Source organism: Microtus oregoni, unplaced genomic scaffold (assembly GCF_018167655.1).
Source record: "Microtus oregoni isolate MIOR12 unplaced genomic scaffold, Mior012 000025F_ref0000491, whole genome shotgun sequence".
Classification (NCBI taxonomy): domain Eukaryota; kingdom Metazoa; phylum Chordata; class Mammalia; order Rodentia; family Cricetidae; genus Microtus; species Microtus oregoni.
The window spans coordinates 10,648,912-10,676,364 of NW_024543084.1; the positions used below are offsets into that span (position 1 = coordinate 10,648,912).

The 27,453-nt window shown below is 45.6% G+C and overlaps 1 protein-coding gene across 2 annotated transcripts; it reads right to left on the reverse strand.

Annotated features, from left to right (window-relative positions):
- Positions 1 to 4,910: 4,910 nt before the first annotated feature.
- Positions 4,911 to 17,357, reverse strand: LOC121462814 (histo-blood group ABO system transferase 2-like). Of its 2 annotated transcripts, XM_041674762.1 has the most exons (7): positions 17,241 to 17,306; positions 11,774 to 11,820; positions 9,985 to 10,051; positions 9,294 to 9,350; positions 8,943 to 8,978; positions 8,300 to 8,434; positions 4,911 to 6,223 (listed from the first exon to the last, which is right to left on the reverse strand). In XM_041674762.1, exons 2-7 carry the CDS (start codon positions 11,805 to 11,807, stop codon positions 5,533 to 5,535), a joined length of 1,020 nt encoding a protein of 339 aa, XP_041530696.1. In that variant the 5' UTR covers positions 11,808 to 11,820; positions 17,241 to 17,306; the 3' UTR covers positions 4,911 to 5,532. The 2 variants fall into 2 exon arrangements, with proteins under 2 accessions (XP_041530696.1, XP_041530695.1); XM_041674761.1 differs by lacking the exon at positions 11,774 to 11,820 and having other exon boundaries at positions 17,241 to 17,357.
- Between the last annotated feature and the right edge of the window lie 10,096 nt (positions 17,358 to 27,453).

Genomic DNA, 27,453 nt, shown 5'->3' on the forward strand with positions numbered 1-27,453 from the left:
ATCAACATGTAGAAGAATGAAAATAGACCCATATCTATCACCATGCACAAAACTCAAGTCCAAATGGATCAAAGACCTCAACATAAAGCCAAACACACTGAACCTTATAGAACAGAAAGTGAAAAGTACACTTGAACACATTGACACAGGGAACCACTTCCTAAATAGAACCCCAGCAGCACAGACACAGAGAGAAACAATTAATAAATGGAACCTCCTGAAACTTAAAAGCTTCTGTAAAGCAAAGGACACAGTCAACAAGACAAAATGACAGCCTACAGAATGGGAAAAGATCTTCACTAACCCCACATCAGACAGAGGTCTGATCTCCAAAATATACCAAGAACTCAAGAAATTGGACACCAAAAAGAACACATAATCCAATAAAAAAAATGGAGTAAACACCTAAACAGAGAACTTTCAACAGAGGAATCCAAAATGGCTGAAAGACACTTAAGGAAATGTTCAACATCCTTAGTCATCAGAGAAATGCAAATCAAAATAACTCTGAGATTCCATCTTACACCTGTAAGAATGGCCAAGATCAAAAACACTGATGGCTACTTATGCTGGAGAGGTTGTGGGGAAAAGGGAACATTTCTGTATTGCTGGTGGGAATGCAAGCTGGTACAACCCTTTTGGATATCAGTATGGATATTTCTCAGAAAATTAGGAAACAACCTTCCTCAAGACCCAATAATACCACTTTTGGGTATATATCCAAAGGATGCTCAATCATGCCACAAGGACATACGCTCAACTATGTTCATAGCAGCTTTGTTTGTCATAGCCAGAACTTGGAAACAACCTAAATGCCCCTCAACTGAAGAATGGATAAGGAAAATATGGTACATTTACATAATGGAGTACTACACAGCACAAAAAAAATAATGACATCTTTAATTTTTACAGAAAAATGAATGGAGCTAGAAAATATTATTTTGAGTGAGGTAACCCAGACACAGAAAAACAATTATCACATGTACTCACTCGTAGGTGGTTTTTAAACATAAAGCAAAGAAAACCAGCCTATAAATCACAATCCCAGAGAACTTAGACAACAATGAGGACACTAAGAGAGACTTACTTTCTACATGGGAAGTATAAAGTAGAAAAAGACAAGAACTCCTGAGTAAATTGGGAGAATGGGGACCTTGGGGGAGGGTTGAAGGGGGAAGGGAGAGGCAAGGAGAGGAGCAGAGAAAAATGTAGAGCTCAATAAATATCAATTTAAAAAAAGAAGCTGAGGGTGACCTTGAGCTACTAACCCTCCTCTGTCCCATTTTCTCATCCCTGGGTGCTATGATTACAGTTGTAAACTCCTAGATTCACATCAACAGCATGTTAAGCTTTTGTTGTTGCTTTGTTTTGTTTTCTTCCTCTCTGGTGTGGACCTATGAAGGAAGGAGGCAGGACACAACAAAAATCCAGGCTGAATCTCAGGAACAGGACAAATGGAGTTGACAAGGGACCCTGGACGTGTCCCAACTTATTGCATCCTTATAGAGACATTTTATTTTAGTTCTTCTTAAAATGGAGCTGGGATCTTATCTGGGGTTTGAAGAAACAGGAAAAAAGAAGGCATCCAGGAAGCTCCTTACAGAAAGAAGCACTGGACTTTCTACAAACTAATATTCAGATCTGTACCTTACTTTACCCATTCCCTTAAAGATTCCCAACTCTGTTTCCAGCACTGAATATCTCAAACAGTGGAAATGAAGACAGAGGGGTATTGAAGAGGACTCAGAGAAGCTCCCAGAAGGCTATGGAGGCCCTCAAAGTTTCCAGCCTCATCTGAACCACTCCTACACCAATCCCCAACTTCCTTTCCTAACTACCATAAATCTCCAAGGTGAAATGACTCTGCTGGCCTCAAGGAACTCTGTCTGCCCCCTCTAGCTTATCATTTTGAACATCCTTCACAAAGTGCTTGGAATTCAGGAAATCTGCCAACTACAGAAGACACTACCCTCTAGTAAGCATCTTGTTGGAGAATATTCTCAGTGTCTCACAAAGACACAAAGAATTGAAATCAACCTATCAAAGCAGCGTGTTCTACCACACAGAATGATCAAGCACACCAGGCAGAAAGTTCACTTGTTTTGTGGTAACACAGGTCATGACTGTGCCTTACCCCATTGGTGGGAGCTGGACCTCAGAATGTGATATGATTGGCTAGTTCATAATTGCTGGAAAAAGGAAGAATGTGATAAGAAGTCTCGGGAATGCCCAAGGTTTGGCAGGTAGCTCATACATGGGGTGTCAGGATGGGAGAGGTTTTTGGAATATTGACTATTGGTGGCTTATCCACTTTTAACAGAGGGAACAAATTTCTGGCCAGGTGCGGTGACAGGCAGAGGGGGGTGGATCTCTGAGTTCTAGGCCGTCCAGGTCTAGTAGCAAATTCCAGGCCAGTCAGGAATACATAGGGATCCTGTCACAGAAAAAGACAAGATCCTTACAATGTGAGAAATGGAAAACCAACCAAGGACACAAAAGACTTCAGGGCCCAGAAACCATTTTGGAACAAGATAAATAAGATTTTTAAGAAAATTAAGAACATCAAAACTAAGTGTTTATAAGCATGCTTATACTGCCAGCACTGCAGAGGTTTATGCAGGAGGATCAGAAGTTCAAGACCATCCTTGGCCACATAATAAGGCTGAAACTAGCTGGAGCTACTAGAAATACTGTCTCAACAAAAAAAAAAAAAAAGTAACACCAGCTACAACACTTGGGAGAGCAGGCCCTGCACCTCACCTGGATAACACAATAGAGCCAACCTTGTTGGTAGAGGTATGGATTAGCCAGTCCCAAAGCTGTTAGTTTTTAATATTTTTATTCATTTTACATACCAATCCCGGTTCCCCATCTTGCCCCTCTTCCCCCACACCTTCCCCTTACCCCCACCCACTCCTCAGAGAGGGTGAGGCTTCCAATGGGGAGTCAACAAAGCCGGGCACATCAAGTTGAGGCAGGACCAAGCTCCTTTCCCCTTCATCAATGCTGAGCATGATATCCCACTGTATAAAGTAGGCTCCAAAAAGCCAGTTCATGCACCAGGGATAAATCTTGGTCCCACTGCCAAGGTCCCCACAAAAAGACCAAAAGACACAACTGTCACCCACATTCAGAGGGCCTAGTACAGTCCCATGCAGGCTCCGCAGCTGTCAGTCCAGAGTTCATGATCTCCCACTAGCTCAAGTCAGCTGTCTCTGTGGGTTTCCCCATCATGATCTTCACACACACACACACACACACACACACACACACACTCATATAATTTCTCCTCCCTCTCTTCGACTGGAGTCCAGAAACTTGGCCCAGTGTTTAGCTGTGGATCTCTGCATCTACTTCCATCAGTTACTGGATGGGGGTCTTTGCTGACAATTAGGGTAGTCACCAGTCTCGTTACTAGAGACAGTCAGTTCAGACACCCTCTCCACTATTGCTAGGAGTCTTAGCTGGGGTCATCCTTGAGGATTCCTGCAGCCCCAAAGTTGTAAGCATGGGAGAGCTGTCCCCACTACTAACTTTGCATGTGGTGGTATGGGAAGGTGAAAGATAGCCCTCATCACCCCTCATTCCTTACCACCTACAGAGCTGACCCTCTCCCTTACCAGCTGCAGCACTCAGGAAATAGGCCCTGCCTGGCCCTCACCTAGGCAGCACAACAGGTCTGCCTGGTGCTCAGAGGGGAGGGTGACTCAGCCCCAGTGCTACCAGCAAAGGAGAGCTGTCTCAGTTACTCATCAGACACATGGTAGCATTGGTGGAGGGGAGATGCCCTGAGACAGGTAGAGGAGCTGGCCCTGGGGTCATAAGAGTAGGAGGGCTGTGCCTACCCCTCATCAGCTGGCAGGACTCAGAAGAGTGGCCCGTCTACCTTACCTGAGCAACGCAATAAAGCTGTCCTAATGGTGCGGGTGTGGGAGGGCTGACCCCGCGGGTGTGGAAGCAGAAGAACTAGCAGCCCCACCACCACCATACCTTGCTCATTGCTGCAAGAGGTGAATTATCTGAGGCAAAGCTGGAGAGCTCTCCCTGGTAGTGAAGATGGGAGAGAGCTGACTAGCAGACCAACCCTGAAGCAGCCCAGACCCAGAACTGGGGTTAGGACTTGGCGGGCCCCAGCATTCACCCCATCTATGACCTACTGGAGCACGAATGGAATGAGCCTGACCCGCAAACCCAAAGCTACAGGACCTCCACAACACAGGGCAACACAGGACATCAAATGAGAGTCCCGGTGAGGGCCCAGCATCAACAGTGTAGTAGAGACCAGAAGCTTTGGACCAGACCAGTGACCGTTTGTGATGAACACTTGCTAATAAAGATATTTGGACAAAGGGATTTACTGTGTGACTCACTGCGTCACACTGCAGCTTCCATGATAAGATCTTAAATTTTTTTCTCTTACTACCCCCTTTTTTTCTATTAAATTTTGTTTTATTTGGGGGTGGAGCAGGGACAGGGGGTAGATGCAAAGGGACAGGGAAATGAATAGGATCAAGATACATATGTAACAGACACATAAAACAAATTTTAAAAAAAGAGAAAAGAAAAAAAATCAAAAAAAATGTAAAATTTTATACTGAGAACTGAGTTTGATCACAACACTGTTAAAGGGAAAAAAAGTAACAATCTCTTTATATTGAAAATTTTGGATGAAACTGGAGTTTCATCAACACTCAGCAAGTTCAGTCACGTGTCTCTAGGAAATACCCTGGGCTTCAGCGGTAGCATGTCTGACTAGCATCAGTGAGGCCCTGAGTTCAATCCCAAGTACCTCACAAAAGTAAAAAGAGGGCTGGAGAGACAGCTCAGTGGTTTAAAAACATTGGCTGTTCTTCCGGAGGTCCTGAGTTCAATTCCCACAACCACATGGGGACTCACAACCATCTATAATAAGATCTAGTGCCCTCTTCTGGCCTGCAAGCATACATGCAGACAGAGCATTCAGCCCTTAAAAAATACATAAACAAATAAATTAATTGTAAAAAAATTTAAAAAAAAATATATACTCATATACTAGAAATATACCTATTCCCAGGATGAATAACTAGCTATTCCCAAATGAACCAAAACTGAGCAGAGGCAATGGTCACAGGCTGTTGATCTGCCAGCTGGGCTAAACAGGAGCTAAGCACCTCTGAGGCCTGAAGGCTGTGAGTCTCCATGCCCTCCTGCCTATTCCTAAGGGCACTGGTCATCTGTCAAGCCTCCCAGAAGAGGAAGGCACATGCCTGAATAAGGATGCCCAGGCCCTCAGGTAACTGCATGACAGCATTTCTCCCATGTTCTGCAAGCTCCTGCTACATCTCACTGAGAAGGAGCTTAGAGACACAGTGGGAGCTGAGGGTGGTTACCACTCCAGGGGCTCAGTGTAGGATAAGACAGGTGGTACTGGGCCTGCTAGACCCTGAAGTGGGGTAGATGGCGACACTTCATAAATGTCTCTCAAATCTTCCCAGTTCCACACAGCCTGGAGTGACCCTGGATATAAGCCTGGCCTCTCCAACAGGAATTCAGCTATCGGTTCCTGATTGCCTGATGGTTCTTGGGCACAGCCACATATCTCAGCTTCTTCATGACAGAGGGCCAGCCCAGAAGCTCCTGGTCCCACATGTACTCTGGGGACAGCACCTTTGTAGGCTTGTGGTACAACAGGTACTTGTTCAGATGACTCTCATCATGCCACACGGCCTCGATGCCATTGGCCTTGTCCTCCACCATAGCCTGATGGCAGGCCTTGGTGAGATGGTGCACCTCCACCACTGATCCCCCAAAGAAGGCTCCCATGTAATAAAAGTCGCCCTCATCCCAGGGAATGTAGGCCCGGGACTTCGGCCGGCGCTCGTAAGTAAAGGCCTCTCGGCTGCTTCTGTAGAAGCCAGGATGCAGGGTACCGAAGAGTGCTGAGAGAATCTCCACACCCACGTGGTCTTGGAACTTCATGTCCACATCTGCACACACCAGGTAGTCCACCTCCTGCAGAAAGCGCCGCTCAGAGAAGTGGCTGATCATCTCCATCCTGTGCATGGATACATCCTGCCAGCGGGAGTAGTTGCGCACGGTCAGCACCACCAGCTTCCGTCCTGCCCCCAGGGGCACCTGCGGCACCTCGGCAGGACGGTCAGTGAAGACATAGTAGATGACCTTGTGTCCCACCATGAAGTGCTGCTCTGCTGTCTCCAGGAACAGTTTCAGGAACACCACATACCTGTGGAAGATGACAAAGGGGTAAGCAGAGGTTTAACACAGCTAGGGCAAGACTAACCAGGGCAGGGGCCCAGGCTGCAGAAACCATGGCTACCATGAGGCTTGAAGCAACAGCATCCCCACTTTACAGCTGTACTGAGCAGTCTGCAGGCTGTTCCTCATCTCACCCTCCTTTGCTGCAGAAGGGTGCAAATGTTAGCAAAGAACACTAAGGTTCCTTGGAAGCACCCTGGAAGGTTTCAACCAGGCAGCAGAGATGATTCCAGACCAGGGGTTCTAGGCACGTGCCATGAAGATATCTCTTGTCTTGGCAGGCCCCTCAGCAGGCCACCTCTCCAGGAGTCTGTCACCCTCCCCAGAGAGGGACAGCTCCCTCCCAACACATTCCACATCCCACATCCTTGCATTGGCCTGAGCAGAGCCTGTGCTAATAGGGCCCCACTTTCTAAACCCTGGAGGAACTGGATGAATCTGTAAGGGCCTGGTACCCACACCCCTCCTTTGTGGCACTCTCAGTGCCCTGTCTCAGGAAAGGAAGGGGTCTCTGTATCCCAGACCTTCCTCATCGGAGACTTGAAGGTGCTGAGGAGAAGGCACTCAGTAACTCGCTATGTCCCTAAGTCTCTATCCACATTTACTCCACCAGAGGAAGAATCATCTCAGAGTACGCAGGGAGGGGAGACAGACGCCCTAGAAAGAAGGTCAAGCCTATCCCAACCCTCAGGTCCAAGGGCAAAGGCTTGTAACCCAGGTTCTATATCCTCTCCCAGCCCAAGACGTTTTCACCTGCTTCAGATGATTGCTTCTCCCCTGATGACCCCCAGGGCCATGCGCCACCACCATGGGAATGGGGATCCCATCACCTGGCAAGTGTGCCGAGTCTCCCCACTTCAAGGTCAGAAACAGGCAAGTGGCTGTGCTCTCTGTGTCAAGGTGACCATGGAGCCCCAGCTAGTTCCCTCGGAGGCCTTCTTCCCACAGACAGAGCACCTACCCAGCCCTGGCACGTCCCCAGCAGCACCCAGACAAGGTAGTGTGTGTGTCTTGTTACTGTAAAGTTCTCTGTCCCTGGCACTGCAGGCATTCTCAAGGTGCCTAGGATCCCTCCAGCTGAGCCCCAAACCTGTCTCATGTCTGATTAGTACGAAGGGCTCGGAGCTACCCTTGGATCTCACCCAGCACTGCAGAGAAGGACAGTGCCCCTTCTCATATGCTGGCAGCACAGATGGCTTCTCTTAGTCCCCCACAGCCTTCGGCACGGGACTGTTACACTGCCCCCCTTCTATAGGCTCCTATATGGAAAGTTTCTTGCCTGTGACCCGGAGTCAGCCTGACCCAGAGTCTCAAGGCCTCACAGGTCTGTCACTCGCTGCACACAGGGCTGCGGATAACGGTTTCAAGCAATCCTCGCCGTCCACCTTGTCCTGCGTCTGAGGACACATTAATGGTCACAGCTCTGTTGGCATCCTGGTCCTTGCTGCCAGCTGCGGGGATGAGGACACCTACCTAAAGTGTGTACTGAGGGAGGTAAATGGCACCTGGCTGTGAGCACACAGAGAGGGACAGCTGGCTCCGGAAGGGGGCGGTGCTGGATTCATTCCCCTGTGAGCCCATCAGGAAGGCGGCAGAGTGAACCAGCCCCACCCACACTGCATCCTAAATACAAACTGATACGTGATATGCCTGGCCTCCACCTTGACAATTGTGTGTGTGCGTGCGTGCGTGCGTGCGTGTGTGTGTGTTGTGTGTGTGTGTGCATGCCCATTGTATATATTCATATTTCCTTGCCTGTGTGCCTGTGTGGAGGCCAGAAGTTGACCTTGGGTGACGTCTTCTGTCATTTCTTTCTGTTCTTTGGACAGGGTCCCTTCTCTGACTCTGAAGTTCACTGTTTGCCTATGCTGTCCAGAAAACTGCCCAGATCCACTTGTCTCTCCCCAACAGCCACAGTACTGGGATTGCAGGGGCGTGACTCCATGCCCAGCCATTACATATGTGTTAGGGATCAAACTCAGGTCCTCATGTCCTTAAGAAAGTGCTTTATCCTCTAGCCATCTCTCCAGCACCCTCTGCTTACTTTTTGATGGCAAACACGGTCAGTCCAATGGTGGTGTTCTGAAGCCTGAACTGCTCATTCAGGATGTCGATGTTGAAGGTCCCCTCCCAGATGATGGGAGCCAGCCACGGAGTCAAGACAAGAACATCTTTTCTACTACATGGGAGGAGAGCCAGAGGCAACATGTGACCAAACACGTCTGCAGGAACCCTTCTCAGATTCCATACCCTCAGCTTCCCCCGGGGCTGCCAACCATCCCTGAGTGGGGGCTGGGCCAATCAGCAGCTCTCACTGACTACCCCAACCCCAGCACAGTCATAAAAGCAACTGAGTTTACTGCCACTTCAGCCACCATCTGAAACCCCTGATGACAGAGACAGGAAACAAGGACCAGAAACCCAAATGGGAAATGAGAGCCAGAAGACGCTTTGGGTTCCAAATTTGAATGAACACTCTGAAAGGGTTAGCAAGGTGAGGGCAATGAGAAGCATAATCAGGCTTTGGGTTTTCTCTGAGTTTGGTTTTGTTTTTTTTTTTTTTTCCAGTGCTGGAGACTGACCCAGGGTCTCAGGTGTACTTCTGAACTATTCCCCAGAGCAAGCAAATCGTCCTTCCGTACCTTTGCGACTCCTGCACTACACATGCACTGACTAAATCTACTCACCTGGGTGTCAGAACATTTGGCTGGGCATGGGAAATCCTGCAAAAAGAAAGCACAGGAGCTCAAAGTGACAGGAAGGTCACTGAGATGCAAACAGACCTGAATGAGCAGGCACGAAAGGGAAAATGAGGTTGAAGACAGGAAAGACAGCAGTGCTCCCACCCTGAATATATTTATGGACAGCAGGGGGCAGCAGAGGCTGCTCTGGGCAGCCTAGCCAAGGACTGGACCCATCCACGTAGAGGTAAAGTCAGAGACAACACAGCAGCATAGAACAAAAAGTTCATCTAGCTGGCAACACACACACACACACACAGAGTCATATGACAGCACACACACATGACACCCACTCACCTAGACACAGCCTCTGAGTCTCCCAGTTCCTCACTTCCTTGGCTCAGGAACCCATAGCTGTGGGAAGGGTGTGCACAGGGGCAGCTGTTCAAGACACAGACTTGAAACTGCATGTCCCTCCCTCCAAAATGCACCACTGTGCCAACCACAGTGAGCACACAAGTTCTCAGTGGGGATGGAGAGCCATGAGAGACTAAGCATGCCCACCTCCACTGGAAGAGAGATGGCAAGAGGAAGGACCCTGGGGACAAGGTCGGAATCTGGATGCCTACAGCAGTTACAGGTACCTATTGCCCAAGGTCACATGAAGGACTATTCCCTGGCCGTGTCCACAGAATCTCCAGTAGACATAGCAGTGTCTTGCCTTTGTGAGTGTTCACAGATCATCTGCATCTAGAGAAGGCTGCAGCTCAGTCCCCAGGCCTTCCTTCCTCTCCTTCCCCAGGGCCACCCCCTCAAACACATCGCTAGGACCTAAGACTGAGCATCCAGACCCAGACCCATTTGCAGAATCAGAGGAAGACAACTGTCCTGCAACCAAAGCTTCACCATGAGGACAGGCAAAAGCTGGACCTGCCACCATGGGAGTGGCCAAGAACACCCAAATCGCGGCCATGGAAACAGGCATGCTCATGGCTCAGGGTCTCCATCAGGGTCTTGGGAGCTGCTCCTCACCAGCCTGGATTCTCACCCAAAGAAGACCAAGACGAGCACTGTGAGGAGGATCCCGAGGTGAAGCAAGTAGTATCTTTGTCTTCCTGAAAAACAGCAGCACGGAATCCAATTACTCACCCCCTTCTTGGGCCTGACCACCCTCCAGTCCTCTTCTGAGATTCAGAGGTCATCCCCAGGACCACACCCACCACTGTGCCCTATCTCAGGCAGCCCCAATGCCAGCTGAGGCTCCAGCCTGGCTGAGCACTCAGAGGGGAAAGTTGTTTACTTCCTGCTCCTGACTCCAGCTGCTCCCTTGAGCCCTCAGGATCCCCTTGGGCCCCATGTCCTCATACCACTGAGTATTCCTTCCCTGGTAAAAAGAAATGAACCAAATGAATATCTTGGGGTCACTGCAGCTCCATCAGAGGAGGCTAGGGCAGCTCCCCTTTTGTCCCCTGTAGACTCACATCCACAGGGCCAGCAGCTGGTCTGTTGTAGGACTTTTTCTCATGCTGGAGTTGAAACCCAGGGCTGAAGAGTATTGGGTAAGTGTACCATCACTGACCCCTAATACCTCAGATGACTTTCACGTCTCTAGAAGTTATGTATTCTCATAATCAAGTTCAAATAGACCTAAAAGACATAGATCTAAATAGACTCAGGTGTGGGCTCTGGAGAAGAGCTCAGTGGGTAAAGCTTTTGTCATAGCCACGCAAGCATAGGGACCTCAGTTCAGATCCCCAGAGCCTAGGAAAAGCCAGACATCTGAAATCCCAGCACTCCTGTGATGAGGTGGGAGGGGGTGGGGGAATCAGGAAGCTCACAGCCAGCTGGGCTGCACACAGCGAGGAACAACAAAGAAACCCTGTCTCAAACAAAGTATAAGGCAAGGACCGTCACTCCCCACGGCTGTCCTCGGTCACTCACAGGCACACCCGCACTCACATGGTGTGTTTTTAAAGGTTTATGTCTAAACACAACCGCACCCAGAGCCACAGGTGAATGTCTGGGCACCTGGTTAAAGAGCCCTGCTCTCTAGGCCCTAGCTCCTGCTCCTCCCCCACTCAGGACACCCTCAGTGACCATGCAGCAGTACCCTCTCCCACCAACTAACCCCCACCTCTGCACCAGCAACCACCCCACCGGCCCCGCCAGCACCTGGAAGGACAGCCATCACTGGACCCCACAGGACAGTACCAGTGGCTACTGGAGCCACAGGCCCCAACTGTACCTGGAGGAAGAGTGACCTCCTGGATACAGGCCCCACCTGTAGTGGCACCAATTGGGATCCCCAGAGGCTCAGGCTCCATATACACTGATCAGAGGAGGGGATGGATAGACAGCAGTGTACAAAAACATTCAACAACACAAAGAGGAATATGACAATGCCAGAAATCAGTGGTCCTACATCAGCAAGACCCAAACAGCCCAAAGCAGATGAAGCAGAAGGAAAAGACCTTAAAAATAACTTTAGGAAGATAATAGAGGCCCTTAAATAATAAATTAAAATTCCCTTAAAGAAATGGAGGAAAGGACAAACAAAAAATTGGAAGAAATCAATAAATCCCTTTTTAAAAGCCAAGAAAAAAATAATCAAACAGGTGAAGGAAACAGTTCAAGACTTGAAAACTGAAATAGAGGCAATAAAGAAAATACAAGCCAAGGGAATTCTGGAAATGGAAAATCTGGGTAAACGAACAGAACTACAAATGCAAGTATAACTGACAGAATGCAAGAGACGAAGAGAGTCTCAGGAGTTGAAGATACGATAGAGGAACTAGATGCATCGGTCAAAGAAAATGTTAAATTCAATCAATGCTTACCACAAAATATCCATATCCATATCTGGGACACCATGAAAAGACCAAACCTAAGAACAGAAGAAGGAGAAGAATTCCAGCTCAAAGGCACAAAAAAATATATTCAATAAAATCAAAGAAGAAAACTTTCCTAACCTAAAAAGGGATATCCCTACGAAGGTACAAGAAGCTTACAGAACACCAAATAGACTGGACAAAAAAAAAGCCTCTCATCATATAATAATCAAAACACTAAACACACAAAAGAAAAAAAAGAAAAAAATTAAGAACTTAAAAGGAAAAAAGACAAGCAACATATAAAGTCGGGCCGCTCAGAATTACAGACAGCTTGGGGCTGGAGAGATGGCTCAAAGGTTAAGAGCACTGGCTGCTCTTCCAAAGGTCCTGAATTCAATTCCCAGCAACCACATGGTGGCTCACAACCATCTATAGTGAGATCTAGTGTCCTCTTCTGGCCTGTAGGCACACATACAGACAGAACACTGTTTACATAATAAATAAACCTTATTTAAAAAAAAAAAAGAATTACAAACAGCTTCTCAACTACTATATCCAGCAAAGCTTTCAGTCTCCACAGATGGAGAAAAGAAGATATCCCATGACTAAACCAAATATAAACAATACCTAGCCACAAACCCAACCTTACAGAAAGCACCAGAAGGAAAACTAACTTCCAACCCAAGGAAGTTAGCTGCACCCATGAAAACAGGCAACTGATAGTCTCACAGCAGAGAACCCCAAAGAAGGGAAATGCACAAATACTACCACTGAAAAACAGCAGGAACTAACAATCACTTAATATCAATGGACTCAATTCACTTATAAAAAAAGACACCAGCTAACATATTGGACACGAAAATTGATTCCATCCTTCTACTGCATGCAAGAAACACACTTCAAGCTCAAAGACAGACGTTGCCTCAGAGCAAACGGTTGGGAAAGGAATTTCTAATCAAATGGACCTGCGAAACAAGCAGGTGTAGCTATCCTAACATCTAACAAGATAGGTTTCAAACTAAAATCAATCAAAAGAGATGGAGAAGGGCATTTTATACTCATCACCATAAAAATCCATCAATATGAAGTCTCAATTCTGAACATCTATGCTCCGAACACAAGGGCACCCAAATTTGTAAAAGAAGCATCACTAAAGCTTAAATCACACATCAAACCCCACAGACTAATAGCAGGAGACTTCAACACCCCACTCTCACCAACAGACAGGTCTGCCAGACAGAAACTTAACAGAGAAGTAAGAGAACTAACAGATGTTATGACTCAAATAGACTTAACATGTATCTATAGAACATTTCCACCCAAACAAAAAAGAATATACCTTCTTCTCAGCACCTCATGGAACCTCCTCTAAAATCGACCACATACTCAGTAACAAGGTAAACCTCCACAGATACAAAAAAAAATTAGAATAACCCCTTGTACCTTATCAGATCACCATTACTTAAAGTCAGAATTCAACAGCAATACTAATTCCAGAAAGCCCACAAACACATGAAAATTAAACAATGCTCTCCTGAATCATCAATGGGTCGGGACCCAACTAAACCCTCTGAATGTGGATAACAGTTATATGGCTTGATTTGTTGGAGGATCCCCTGGCAGTGGGATCAGAACTTATTCTGGGTACATGAACTGGCTCTTTGGATCCCATTCCCTATGGTGGGATACCTTCTTCAGCCTTGATACGGAAGGGAGGGGCTTGGTCCTGCCTCAACCTGGTATACCAGTCTTTGTTGACTGTCCAAGGGAGACTCTATCCCTCTGATGAGTGGATGGGGGGATAGGATGGGGGAGGTCGAGGGGAGAAGGAGGGGAGAGAGGAGGAATGGGGGCTATTATATAAAATGAAAAAAAAGCACTGACTAAATATCACAGCACAGATGGTGGGGGCTCATGGAGTCCCATCCTATCTAAGGACTACTGGTAACTCTCAGCCTGGGGGTGGGGGGGCGGGGAGAAGAGTCCACTTTCTTCAGGAATGCAGCCTCTTGACTTCTCATGCTCCAGTAGATGATCCCACACCCAAGCACATGCGGGTGGCATCAAGTAGATTCAGTGTTGGTTTTGTTTTGTTTTTTTTTTTTTTGGAAAAAAAAAATCACATGAAGTTGTGAGGAAAGTTGGGGTTGAGAAATAGAAGAGGAGATGGAGGGGAGGGATATAGGGTACATTTGATCAAAACATATATATGAAATTCTCAAACAATAGAAATAAATCTAAAAAAGAAAAAGTATTTTCAGTCACACTAGAAAGACAGCTCAGTGGTTCAGAGGACACACTGCACTTGCATAGGACCCTGGTTCAATTTTCAACACTCACACTGGGCGGCTCACAACCTCCCGTAATTTGAGCTCTAAGAGGACCTCCTGAAACCTCTGGCCTCCACAGGTACCTATTCACATACCCACACACAGACACATTCACGTAATTTTAAAATAATAAAATTAAATCGTTTTTTTAAAAACACTTATCTTGCCAGGTGGTGCTGGCACACACCTTTAATCCCAGCACTTGGGAGGCAGAGGCAGGTGGATCTCTGAGTTAGAGGCCAATTGCTCTACGGAGTGAACTCCGGGACAACCAAGGTTACACAAAGAAAACTGGTCTAAAAACAAAACCAAACAAACAAAAAAGTCACTTAGCTACACACATATGGGTCCATTTCTGGACTCTGCAACCAGTCTGTGGAGCTTTAGGTTGACCCAAACTCCAACCTGCACTGACACCCTGTACGGATGTAGGTGTGAGTTGAGACTATAGGGGCATACGGGCATATTAAAATCATATCTGGGAAACCGGACTTGGTGATTTGAGTAAGAATGGCCCCTACTGGCTCATATTTGAATGCTTAGTCACCAGGGAGTAGCACTACTTGAGAAGGCTCAGGTGGTGTGGCCATGTTAGAGTGAATGCGGCCTTGTTGGAGGAAGTGCAGTCAGTGTTTCTTTGTTTGTTTAACTTTACGGTTTCAAAAACCCCACGTCCAGCCCAGCCTCTCTCTCACTCTTTGCCTGCTGCCTGGAGGTCAGGATGGAGCTCTCAGCTACTGCTCTGGTGCCGTGTATGCCAACATGATGAAAATGGATTGAGACGATAGGGCTCTGAAACTATAAGCAAGTCCCAACTAAATGCTTTCTTTTGTAAGTTGCTGTGGTCATGGTGTCTCTTCACAGCAACAGAATGGGGACTGAGTGCCATGGGCCATGCCAGAGGAGCAGCGAGCTGCAATTGAAGTCCTGGGTGTCAGCCCAGCAGAAGGGACTCCTCTGATGCGACAGTCTCGTTTAGGCAAGGACACGGGACTGCAGACCTTGGAACGTCTTTTGCTTCTGCTGCTGTGCCTCTACATGTTTGCTGCAGCTCTCTTTCTCTGGGATCTAGCGTGGTGTGAGTGAACATAGGGAGATCTCCACTGCCTGTAATGTAGTGTGTTTATCACGTGGAAACATTCCGTCCTATTGGGCATTTTTACCGTGGATTGTCAAGGACATGACCCCTCCCTAAATACTGTCGAATTTGATAATGATAATGATAGCTTATACAGAGTTTTGATAAACCAAAATAAATATAAGAAAAGTTTCACTGCCAGGGTCTGTGAGTGTCACCTAAGGAGCTGTATGGATTGTAGCTCAAATTAATGATTAACAATTGAATCACAGTAGTTCTGCTAGTTTAAATTCTTTTAACCTTCATGCCGGAAGATGTGTGCACGGGTCTCAAAGTGCATCACAGAGGAAGCAAAGCTGAAAATAATGTAGCTAGACTAAGATGTTTTTGTTAAATAACTTTGAGGTGAAAAGCCCAAGAAGACATGCCAAAGTTTGAGAAAGGCGCAGAGTTGAGTGTGGAACTCTTTAAGGTCAGGGAACAAGAACAAGGCAGCTCAATTGTTTTAGGCTGACTACTCTCCTTGCTAGGTTTGGTTGATGATCAAAGGTGACAACTAATCCCTTAAACCCATTTCTGCCCTCAATATCCTGACATAAAAAAACTACTAATGAATGGATATGCACCTTAAAGATTTAAAGCAGAGCTGCTGACTGATTCTTTTTCATTTATAAAAGTTTAGGTTTGTGACTCCTTTAAGATTCCTTACAAGATTATCTTTCAAGATAAGAAGTAAAGTAATTGGCCCTTTCTCTATAACTGCAAAATGCAGCCTGCCAGTAAAAGACTTGACAAGAACACTCTGCTTGCCCGCACATTTTTTAGCAAGTTGCTTGGGTATAAATGTATGTGGGTTCTGAGGATAATTTGTCTTTCACCCGTTAATACATAAAATGTTTAATCATGTGAGGGAGATGAAAAACATGTTTTTACCTATGTTCATTCACTTGAGAAATGGAATACAACCGTTTTGACTCTTGTACTGAAAGATTCTGTTGGGATTTAAAAGATGTGGAAAAGCATGAGAGGAAGGAGAGAGAGAGAGAGAGAGAGAGAGAGAGAGAGAGAGAGAGAGAGAGAGAGACATAAAATAGAGAACCACCAGGAGAGAGAGAGAGAGAGAGAGAGAGAGAACATAAAATAGAGAACCACCAGGAGAGAGAGAGAGAGAGAGAGAGAGAGAGAGAGAGAACATAAAATAGAGAACCACCAGGAGAGTTTGTGAGTTCCTCTTTCCCTAATCCCCCTCAGACAGAAAAAACTAACTGCCCTGACTGCCGGAGCCTGCCCCACCACCACCCCCACAGCTGTAACTAAGACAGATGTTGATACCGGGGAGCAGGGTATTGCTGTGGCTTCAAGCAGAATGTGCGCTCTGCAACCCAGGACTACAAAAGTGGTTGAACTCTTTAAGCCAGGTTTGATGTGCATCCTAGTAGAACCTGGGAGACAGCAGCGCTGAGAGTGATGTAAAATTACGAGGATCCAGCTCAAGTTTCCGACGGGAAGAATATTAGTGGCCTAAGGGCCATTCTTGTGATATTTTGGCAAAGAACACAGCTGCTGTCTGCCCTTGTCCAAAAAAAATATGACCGAGGCTAAAATGAAGAGTTTTGGATTATTGGTGTGTGTAGAGGAGGAGATTTAAAGTCAGCCTACTGTTGACAGAGCTATTAACTCTGTATTCTTTGGCAATCACTTACGCTGGTCTATCATGAAAAGGAACAAGCTGGACAAAGAAAAACACAAAATGTTCAGCGTGAGGAGAAAATGAGCACCGGAAGGTGTAATAAAGCTAAGTCCAGTGCTCAAGGAGATAAAAAAGTTTAAAGAAAAGCCTGGTGCGCCTCACTAAGGGGTGGGTTCTCACCCCACCTGCAGGATCCCCTGTGGCCTCCTTTCCTCTGCTCTTAGCTCCCATTTCCCTGTGGACACCAGAAGCTACCTGAGATAGCGCTGCCTCCCGGGTGGGATTAGAAAAGGGAGGGGAGTGTAGAGAGGAGGGAAGCCTCGGAGGGAGCACACAACGTTTGTTCTTTATAACTGTCCCGCTGAGGTCACTCACCCAAACACAGCTCCGTCATCGCTCCGCCCGCACTTGCTCCAGCTCGCGCAGCCCACCACGACAGCATCAGATGAGGGTGACGGCCGGGAGGGACGCAGGGAGGGACCTACTTGGGAACACAGACCCACACCCCAAGCTTCCTAAGGACGGCCGTTGGCCAGGGATTGGTCTGATTCCGAGAAGCTCCGCCCCTCCCGGCCTGTGGCGTCCAGACCTTTACCGTAGGGCACACAACCAGCCTAAGGACGTGTACTCCGGTGCCCCTCCCATTGGTGCCTACCCCAGAGCATCCTGAGCCGTTCCTGCCTGGGGACCCTCAGCTTCTTACAAGGCCATTAACACTAGCGGCCGGTTACACCCAGCAACTCCTGTGCGCAGTACTCAGATGCACCCCTCGGCGTCTCCAGACCCATGGTCCTGTCCCAAGACCTAGGCTTGTCCTCTGCCTGATAGGATCTCTGGGCTGGATGCTGACACTGTACCCTGCGTGGAGGAGGGATGGGTCCTGCGTAAAGACCATGGTGCCCCCAAGTTCTCTTTTCTGGCTGGTGCTGTTTCCAGGTCTGTTAGAGTACTCTTCAACTTCTTCTGCTTTGTGTTCTCCTGATTCAGTTTTAGCAGGTGAGAACACAGAATCACCCAGAGGTGACAGGGTCGAGCAGAATGGAGTTTGGTGCCGCGTATCTTTTTTTAATTCATGTTCCTTACTCCTCTGCCGTCTCTAATTCCTGTCAGCTAACTGCCTTCATCCTCCTACCCTTGTTAAGCCTGGGCCCCAGGGCCTCTGGGAGCCAGAATACTGAGGCCTTAGGGCCTCCTCATAGCTCTCGACCTTTGCTTCTCTCCTAGGCTTCCTTCTCAGGCTTCCAGTACCTGGCTGACAGCTAGCCGGCCTGATCTACCACAGCTGACTTATGTCTTAGAAGACTCGAAGACTCAAAGCTGTGGACATACCCGCTCTCGCCAGCCTGCTATATGGAGCCAGGAAGGCACCATCAGAATCCTAGCAAGGTATTTTGTAGGAGAGAGAGAGAGAGAGAGAGAGAGAGAGAGAGAGAGAGAGAGAGAGAGATTAACTTAAATTTTATGTGGGGAAGCAAAACCCCCGGGACAGCTGACATAGTGAAGAGGGATAAAGCCTTAGGACTCACACTACTGATGCAGATAGACAAATGTAGCAGAATCAAGAGCCCAGAAATAGACCCACAGATATCAGCTCAATGGTCTTCAGCAAAAGAGGAATGTCAATACAGTGGAGAAAGGACAATGCTGGATCGGTTGAACACCCACATACGAAACAAACAAGCAAAACACTGCCCAGCCTTCATAAAAGTTAATCCAGTACAGCTCAACTGCAAATACAGTTCCTAGAGGACAGCTCAGGAGGAAATGGAGACCATGAGAGTTTTGGTGATGACCTTTTAGCTATAATACCAAAGGCAGGGTACATGAAAAAAAATAATTAAAATTAATCATTAATTAAAATTAATGGTTAAAAATTAATCATTAATTAAATTTTTCATCTCTAACAAAGGAGGAAAAACAAGCTATAAAGTGATTGCAAAAAAAAAAAAACATTATCTGGGGCTGGAGAGATGGCTCAGAGGTTAAGAGCATTGCCTGCTCTTCCAGAGGTCCTGAGTTCAATTCCCAGCAACCACATGGTGGCTCACAACCATCTGTAATGAGGTCTGGTGCCCTCTTCATGTCCAGCAGGCATACAAACAGACAGAACACTGTATACATAATAAATAAATAAATTTAAAAAAAACATTATCTGATGAAGGACTATCATCCAAAGTACATATAAGACCAGCCAACCCTACTGTAGTTACTTAATCACAATACTTAAAGCTACTTAACCATCAGCTTTCTAAGCTCTAGAATCGACTAAGACACATCTCTGGGAAGGCGGTTCCAGGAAGTATTGACTGAGTGGACAGCACCTTTCTGCAGTGGCCCAGATAGAGAGGGGTCCAGGGAAGAGCCTTGTGCATGCTTTCCTCCCTTAGCTTCTTGTTGGTAAGTGTGTCCCTCTCGTGGCTGCCACTGCCACAGCCTGTTGTCAACAGCATCACTTGAGAAAGAAACACATTTCACTGGCTGCATTGTAAACATGGCAAAAAGTGCCTGAAACATACCTAGACCTTCAAAATATTCCTGGCCTTTTGGAATCTTTTGTTGATTTCTTGGTTGTCTTACAAAAGTAGTAAAAAAGGTTACTGAGCCAACAAAAGGAAAGTCTTTGTCCATTACAGGCAAGCACTGAGTCTAGGTGGGCCAGTTTCTGAAGACGTGGGAAACCAGAGATGACTTGGTGGCTCACAGACAGCTAAGAATAATTTTAACATGCCAAATTCTGCACTTGTTGGCTAATCAATGGAGAACAAGTTTTATAAGGATGATTGACCCCTTGTCTGTCTTCCTGTGACACCAGGAAATAGCTGCAGTTAGCAACAACTCAGGGGATGTACCTGTTACAGAGTAAGGACCCAAAGACCACTCAGCACCACCAAAGTCCGAATTGAGTCTCTGTTAAGACAGCCATCAACTGCCTGTGGAGAAATACTTCTTACAGAGCAGCCCCAATGTATGTAATGGGTATTTTTAAAGACAACGATCACAGAAAAGCTACATCCTCATTGGCAGTTTCATGGAGAAGCAAGCAAGTAGTTGAACAAGAGCCAACAACATGCAGTTAGTTGGGAGCATTTCGACCCTGAGTTTCTAGAATAGAGTTGGGTGCTTTCCCATGGGACTTTTCAGGACAGAGAGTAGAAACCAAAAATTACTTCAGCTGAGACAAGATGGAGAAATCTTTACCCTGTTACAATACCCAGTGGACAATGGGATATTTCATTCCCAGTAGCAACCTCAGAGGGTGCAGGATAAACCTGCCAGCAGGTAGAAATCTGGATCTTACTATTGCAATGGGCATTCAAGCAGTGCCTACAGGAATTTGGAGACCTATTTTCCCCAGACACAGTGGGATTGAGGAGTCCAAGAATAAGAATATAACTGTTGAAATAGGAGCAGCGGGGCTGCGTCCCCGGCACCCGGCTGCCCACATGGCTAGCTTATGCCCCGAAATAATTACACGGACACTGTATTCTTTTAAACACTGCCTGGCCCATTAGTTTCAGCCTCTTATTGGCTAGCTCTTACATATTGAGCTAAGCCATTTCTAATAATCTGTGTAGCCCACGAGGTGGCTTACCAGGAAAGATCTTAACCTGTGTCTGTCTGGAGTGGGAGAATCATGGCGACTGACTGACTCAGCTTCTTTCTTCCAGCATTCTGTTCTGTTTACTCCACCTACCTAATTTTATGTCCTATTAAAGGGCCAAGGCAGTCTCTTTATTTAACCAATGAAATTAACACAAAACAGAAGACTCTCCCCCATCATATAACAATGTAGATTCCAAAAATAGGAATGCAGAAATAAAGAAATAAAGGAATGTAGAAATAAAGTTGTAAGCCTAGGAGAATGAGAACAGACTGTCAGCAGCTTTCTCAGTAGTTTGAGGATTAACTATTAACAGTGGGTTACTCCGCTTTACAACCCATAGCTCTATTAACAAGGCCAAAGCATCTCTTTGCAAACTGAGAACTAGCCTACGGGTATGAGCTGAGTCAACTTTTAGGAAATAGATATATGGCCTCTGGGTTACACATTATCCCTGCTATGTAAAACTGGCAGCCTCAAAAAGAAGGCACAGGGCTTCAGTAAGCACTATCGGAAGTACCAAGGAAGGCAATAGGTTAATCACAATCATTAGTTTAACTGAAAAAAATAAAGATTGTAACTGGAGAGTTCAAGAATAAGAAAATAAAAATGTAGATTCCAAAAATAAGAATGTAGAAATAAAGAAATATAAAGTTATAAGTCTAGGAGAATGAGAACAGACTGTCAGCAGCTTTCTCAGTAGATCAAGGGTCAATCATTCACAGTGAGCTATTTTCTCAGCCGCTTAAGAAGCCTCCATCAGCCTAGGTCATTTCATTTTACAACTGGCTGTTCTATTTACAAGGCTGGGGCTTCTCTCTGCAAACAGAGTGGTGTCCTGGCCATCCTTGATGAACGACAGATATGAACTGGGTCAACCTCTAGGAGACAGTGATACGAGACCTCTGGGTTAGGCACTGTCGATGTTGTGAAAAATTGGCACCATTAAAGGGGAGAAACAGTGACCATGGTGCAAACACCTGGTTTGACTAATGAGCTCTGATAATGGGGGTTATAAAGTATGGCAGTCTGTATCTGAGTTTTACCATGAGATAGGGTGAAAAAGCTTTCTGCTGTCTTCTAAGTTCCTAGCCTAAGAACCAATAATTCTGATTTATTAATCGTTGATATTACAAGCAGTTCCTTTTTCTGACTAATTGTTAAAAACATCTGTTTTCTTGCAGTTAGTGACTTTCACTGGAATCTCCTCTGGGACAAATTTCATGATAGCTGCCTAGTTACCCATTGACGTTAGAACCTACTCCCTTCTTCCCATTACCCTATGTCTACCCCGATTACTCCCCTAATAAACGAGACTTGATCAGAATCCTGTCTTGTCTCCATCTCTTATATCTCTTGTCTCTTTCAACTCTTACTCCTCCCCTTAAGGGTCTCCATTGACTGACCCGTGGGTTGGGAAAAGATTGTAAAAATTACTTTGTTTAGAACTTTAAATCTTTGAAGAAAGAAATTGAAGAAGATACCAGAAAGTGGAAAGATCTCCCATGCTGTTGGGTAGACAGAATTAACATAGGAAAAATGGCAATCTTACTAAATGCAATCTACAGATTCGATGCAATGCCCAGCAAAATTCTTCACAGACCTCAGAAGAATGGTACTCAACTTCATTTGGAAAAGCAAAAAACCCAGGATAGCAAAAACAATCCTGTACAATAAAAGAACTTCTGGAGAAATCACAATCCCTGACTTCAAACTACAGTACTGAAAACAGCCTGGTATTGGCATAAGAACAGACACAGGACCAATGGAACTGAATAGAAGACTCGGATATTAATCCACACACCTTCAAATACCTGATTTTTGACAAAGAAGCAAAAAAATAACAAATGGAAAAAAGAAAGCATATTTAACAAATGGTGCTGGCATAACTGGATATCAACGTGTAGAAGAATGAAAATAGACCCATATCTATCACCATGCACAAAACTCAGGTCAAGTGGATCAAAGACCTCAACATAAAGCCAACCACACTGACCCTCATAGAAGAGAAAGTGGGAAGTACACTTGAATGCATTGGCACAGGAGACCACTTCCTAAATAGAACCCCAGCAGCACAGACACTGAGAGACACAATGAATAAATGGGACCTCCTGAAACTGAAAAGCTTCTGTAAAGCAAAGGACACGGTCAACAAGACAAAATGACAGCCTACAGAATGGGAAAAGATCTTCACTAACCCCACATCAGACAGAGGTCTTATCTCCAAAATATACAAAGAACTCAAGAAATTGGTCTTTAAAAGAACACATAACCCAGTTTTAAAAAATGGAGTAAACACCTAAACAGAGAACTTTCAACAGAGGAATCCAAAATGGCTGAAAGACACTTAAGGAAATGTTCAACATCCTTAGTCATCAGAGAAATGCAAATCAAAACAACTCTGAGATTCCATCTTATACCTGTAAGAATGGCCAAGATCAAAAACACTGTTGACAACTTATGCTGGAGAGGTTGGGGGGTAAAGGGAACACTTCTGCATTGCTAGTGGGAATGCAAGCTGGTACAGCCCCTTTGGATGTCAGTGTGGCAATTTCTCAGAAAATTGGGAAACAACCTTCCTCAAGACCCAGCAATACCACTTTTGGGTATATATCCAATGGATGCTCAATCGTGCCACAAGGACATGTGTTCAACTATGTTCATAGCAGCTTTGTTTCTCATAGCCAGAACCTGGAAACAACCTAAATGCCCCTCGACCAAAGAATAAATAAGGAAAATGTGGTACATTTACACAATGGAGTACTACATAGCAGAAAAAAACGACAGCTTGTATTTTGCAGGAAAATGGATGGAACTAAAAAATATTATTTTGAGTGAGGTAACCCAGACACAGAAAGACAATTATCACATGAACTCACTCATAAGTGATTTTTAAACATAAAGCAAAGAAAACCAGCCTACAAACCACAATCCCAGAGAACTTAGACAACAATGAGGACACTAAGAGAGACTTACATAGATCTAATCTACATAGGAAATAGAAAAAGACAAGATCTCCTGAGTAAATTGGGAGCATGGGGACCTTGGGGGAGGGTTGAAATGGGGAGGGGAGAGGCAGGAAGGGGAGCAGAGAAAAATGTAGAGCTTAGTAAAAATCAATAAAAAAATTCCTTTGTTCAGACCTAATGCTTGGTATCCCTACTATAAAAAGGTGGATTCAGAAACCAACATTTTGCCACAACCTAACAAACACCATTTCTGGCTGTGGTCTCAGCTAACTGATAAGTTTCTGTGCCCCACAGTGTTTTTTGTTTTTTATATTTTTAAGTTTGCTTCTGGTTTTCCTGGAATCTGGTTTCTGGAATAAAGTCTGCTTCTGGTTTTTATTAGATTCTGGTGGTCTGTCCCCATCTTTGCGCCAACCCCCTGGAACCAACAGGATCAGGTTTGGCAGAAGGTAGTCTATATTCAAAGGGACTCACTGCTGTTCCTGCTGTAGTTGGAGAAGATATAGTGGAGAAATTAAGGTACTTATGTGTCAAGGGTTACTAAGTACCAGCCTCAGCACATCTCCCGGGATTCAGAATAGGATTTATAGGACAAGCAAAGACTGCCTTGAGAATGGGATCTGAGGGGTAAAACAAACTGACTGACTTAGGCATGCAAGTTTCTTTTTTCTTTTTCTTTTTAATTTTATTTATTATGTATACAACATTCCTTCCAAGTATGCTTGCGTGCCAGAAGAGGGCACCAGATCTCATTATAGATGGCTGTGAGCCACCATGTGGTTGCTGGGAACTGAACTCAGGACCTCTGGAAGAGCAGTCAGTGCTCTTAACCTCTGAGCCATCTCTCCTGCAAGTTTCTTTATTCCTTGGGGGAAGATGAACATAAGGGCATAAGGCACAAGGGCAAAGCATCAGGCATAAGGGTATGGCATAAGGGTAAGGGATAAGGTGTGATCTCCACAAAGCTTTCAGTTTAATAGGCACACAGACAAGTTAACAATACCATAGGTGGAAACAGTGATATCAAGCATGTATTTTCACAGAGTCCCAAGAAACCTGGTGGATCTAGCCAGGTGGCATCAGAGGGGGCGTGGCTGTGAAGTTCCCCACAGTTGGGAACACAGCCTTGACAGCTATACTGACCCGCAGGCTTGATTTGCATTAGCATCTAGCTGGTTGCATTAAAAGGAATCTCTTCTTTTTACTCCAGCAGGATGCCCAGGTGAGAATTTTTCTCTCTGAAGCTAGTTTTAGCGACTCAAGCCTTTTCCCTGTATAAACAGTTAATCTCCTGGGCTATGATCTTATGTTAATTGAAACCAAGGTAAAGGGTAAATACAGAATATTAGTACCTGTGAAGTCAGAGCAGAAGACCAGTAGATTCCACCTTCCTGAGCCTGCTGTTAGAGCACATATTACCTCCTGTACGAGGCTATTAGAGCAGACATATTACCTCCTATATGAGGCTCCATTCTTATCGGTGACTACTGTCAATAAAGAAAGGCTGTGGGGGACCATTTTTATGTAGATTTTGATTATGAGAATGAGGACTTGACTGAATCTTTTTCACACCATGGCTTCATGGTGTGGGTGGAGGTATCCAGCTGCCCTACAGAAAAAGTCAGGTTTATACACTGGGACACTGCTGGGATACTATAGAAGGGAGAAACACCATGATTTCACAAGATTTTCACAGAATCGACAGTGACTTCTTCAAAGGACAGATGTTCCTGCAGCTCTGCAAAAACAGATTCTCCAGACGGGGTGTATGTATACACTTCCCGTGGACAGTCCAATAGATCTGTCAGCTGTGCATTTACTGTATAACACTTGTGGGCTCACCACACGTACATCTTCAAGAGGAATGTCACCTATTGACAAGCCCTGAAATGCTCTATTCCTCCATTGCAGTTACTACCTTATACCCATGAACTAAAGTTTCTGCACCCTGATAAACCTCTCCGTCAACGCAATAATCCAAATCAGACCAAATCAAACCAAATTAGAAAAAGCCCAGGTTTGATGGATACCAATGCTCCTGGAAGACCTTCTCCAGAGAAGAGACAGGGAAGGAAGACCAGAAAAAGACATGTTTGTTCTCTGGGATACAATGTAAATACCCTATGGGAGGGGTGTTGAGCATCTCTGGGGAGGGTTCATTGTTTGGTGGGCTTTCTCAGAGGTGGAGTCTGGACTGAGACAACTCCCAGGGAAGGAGGCTTGTAATGGGACTTCCACCCAAATATCCCAGACTCTTTGAATATATAGGGGCACCAGCTCAAGTCTGACTACTTCCTGTGGGCACAGGGCGACATGGGGGAGGGGAAAGTAGGGAGTTGGGCTCACACTCAGCAGGAAGTGTGGCTGGAGAGGCATCCAGTTAAATGCAATCTTGGAGACCTCAGGCATCTGTTCCTTGAGAGAGATGAGAAGGCACGTTGCTAGAAGAAAAAAAAATAGATTGTTATTATCAGCCCTATGAATGGGGCTAGCCATGGGAAGAGTGATTAACTGCCAGAAAGAATGGGACAGAGAAGTGTCCTGGTTGCACAGGAAGGCACAGGTGAATAAGCAAGATATGAGAGCAGATATGCCCTTTAAAACCAGATTTCAGCCGGGCGGTGGTGGCACACGCCTTTAATCCCAGCACTCGGGAGGCAGAGGCAGGTGGATCTCTGTGAGTTCTAGGCCAGCCTGGTCTACCAGAGCGAGTTCCAGGATAGGCTCCAAAGCCACAGAGAAACCCTGTCTCGAAAAACCAAAATAAATAAATAAATAAAAATAAAATAAAACCAGATTTCAGTTGTTGGGTAGGTGTCCATTTGAGGCAGGAGAGGTGGTACCAATGGATGAAGTCCCAGGAGCTGGTGCAGGTGCTGGCATTATCTGGAGAGCCCTCTATAAGTTGGTCTTGGCCCAGACAGCAAGAGTGACCTGTAAAATATGCTTGAAAATGGGTGGGTTTCAAATAGGTTCTGGAGACTTAGTTTTTTACCAGACCAGATAAAGGAAATTTGAAACTCTGAACCTCTAAAGATACACCTGAAGCCTATTAATCCTGGACTATGAAACCTGTGAAGGAGGCACACCTGTCTATATTTTTAGCAGGAAACTTAACAAATGAAGTAGTATTACCAGTACCCTAAGTCATCCATTGCCATCCAACAAATCTGAGAGGGATAAATAAATGAGCAGAAGTGGGACAGCTTTTCTCAGTTTCACAGGCAATCCCAAGTCTCTCCGTAGTCTTTAGCAAACACCAGTCTTAGAAGCAGTACTTGCCTTTAGCTGATGAGACGAGGAGGCCCTAAGATTTTTCTGTGGGGGCAGGGTTCAGTACACCTATCTTGGCAGGATGAGATGTTCGAGCCCCGGTGTAGTATCCAGGAAGCTGATGAGGTGGAAGGCAGCTTTTTGTTGTGTGAATGGCTTTGCCATATCCAAAGGCAAGCCTCAGGTGGAAGATCTTCTGCAACCTTGCATCTTCTTGGAGGAGCTACAGGATGCTGCAGGAGCTGGCATGTCTCTCTGTTATAAGAAGCTCTTTTGTTAAATGCCATACTCTCAGATCTGTAAAGGTACTTGAGAGTCAGGGTACCTGTCAGGTAGAAGAAATATTTTAGTAAGCCAAAGTATATTGGAGGCAGAATGTCTCCTTGGTAGGGCTGGAATACATGGGTATTCTTACCAAAGATGCCACTGAGGTTTTTACTTTGATCTCAACCAAAATGGCAACTATTCATGTGTTTGTATTTTTCCAGAGCTGTTGTAATCTGTAGTTACAAGTTTTACAGATTTTAAAACAAGCACACATACACACAGAGACATAAGACAAGCATACTGTGGCCACATTATTTATACATATATATTAACAAACAGACAAAACTTTTTCCAGGAAACTGTTGTCAGCTGACCAGCTTAAAATCCTGGTGTAGGCTGCAGAAGCCAAGCAAGCACACAGGCGATCCCATTAAGGATCAGATTAGCAGATGCTGTACAGGAGAAGAGAAACATAAGG

Coding starts and splice junctions, on each gene's coding strand:
- LOC121462814 (XM_041674761.1), bottom strand. CDS start 17,307: ATGCTGTCGTGGTGGGCTGCGCGAGCTGGAGCAAGTGCGGGCGGAGCG. Junction 10,052..17,240: donor GATGACGGAGCTGTGTTTGG/GTGAGTGACCTC, acceptor GCTGTTTTTCAG/GAAGACAAAGATACTACTTG. Junction 6,224..8,299: donor ACCGTGTTTGCCATCAAAAA/GTAAGCAGAGGG, acceptor CATCTTCCACAG/GTATGTGGTGTTCCTGAAAC.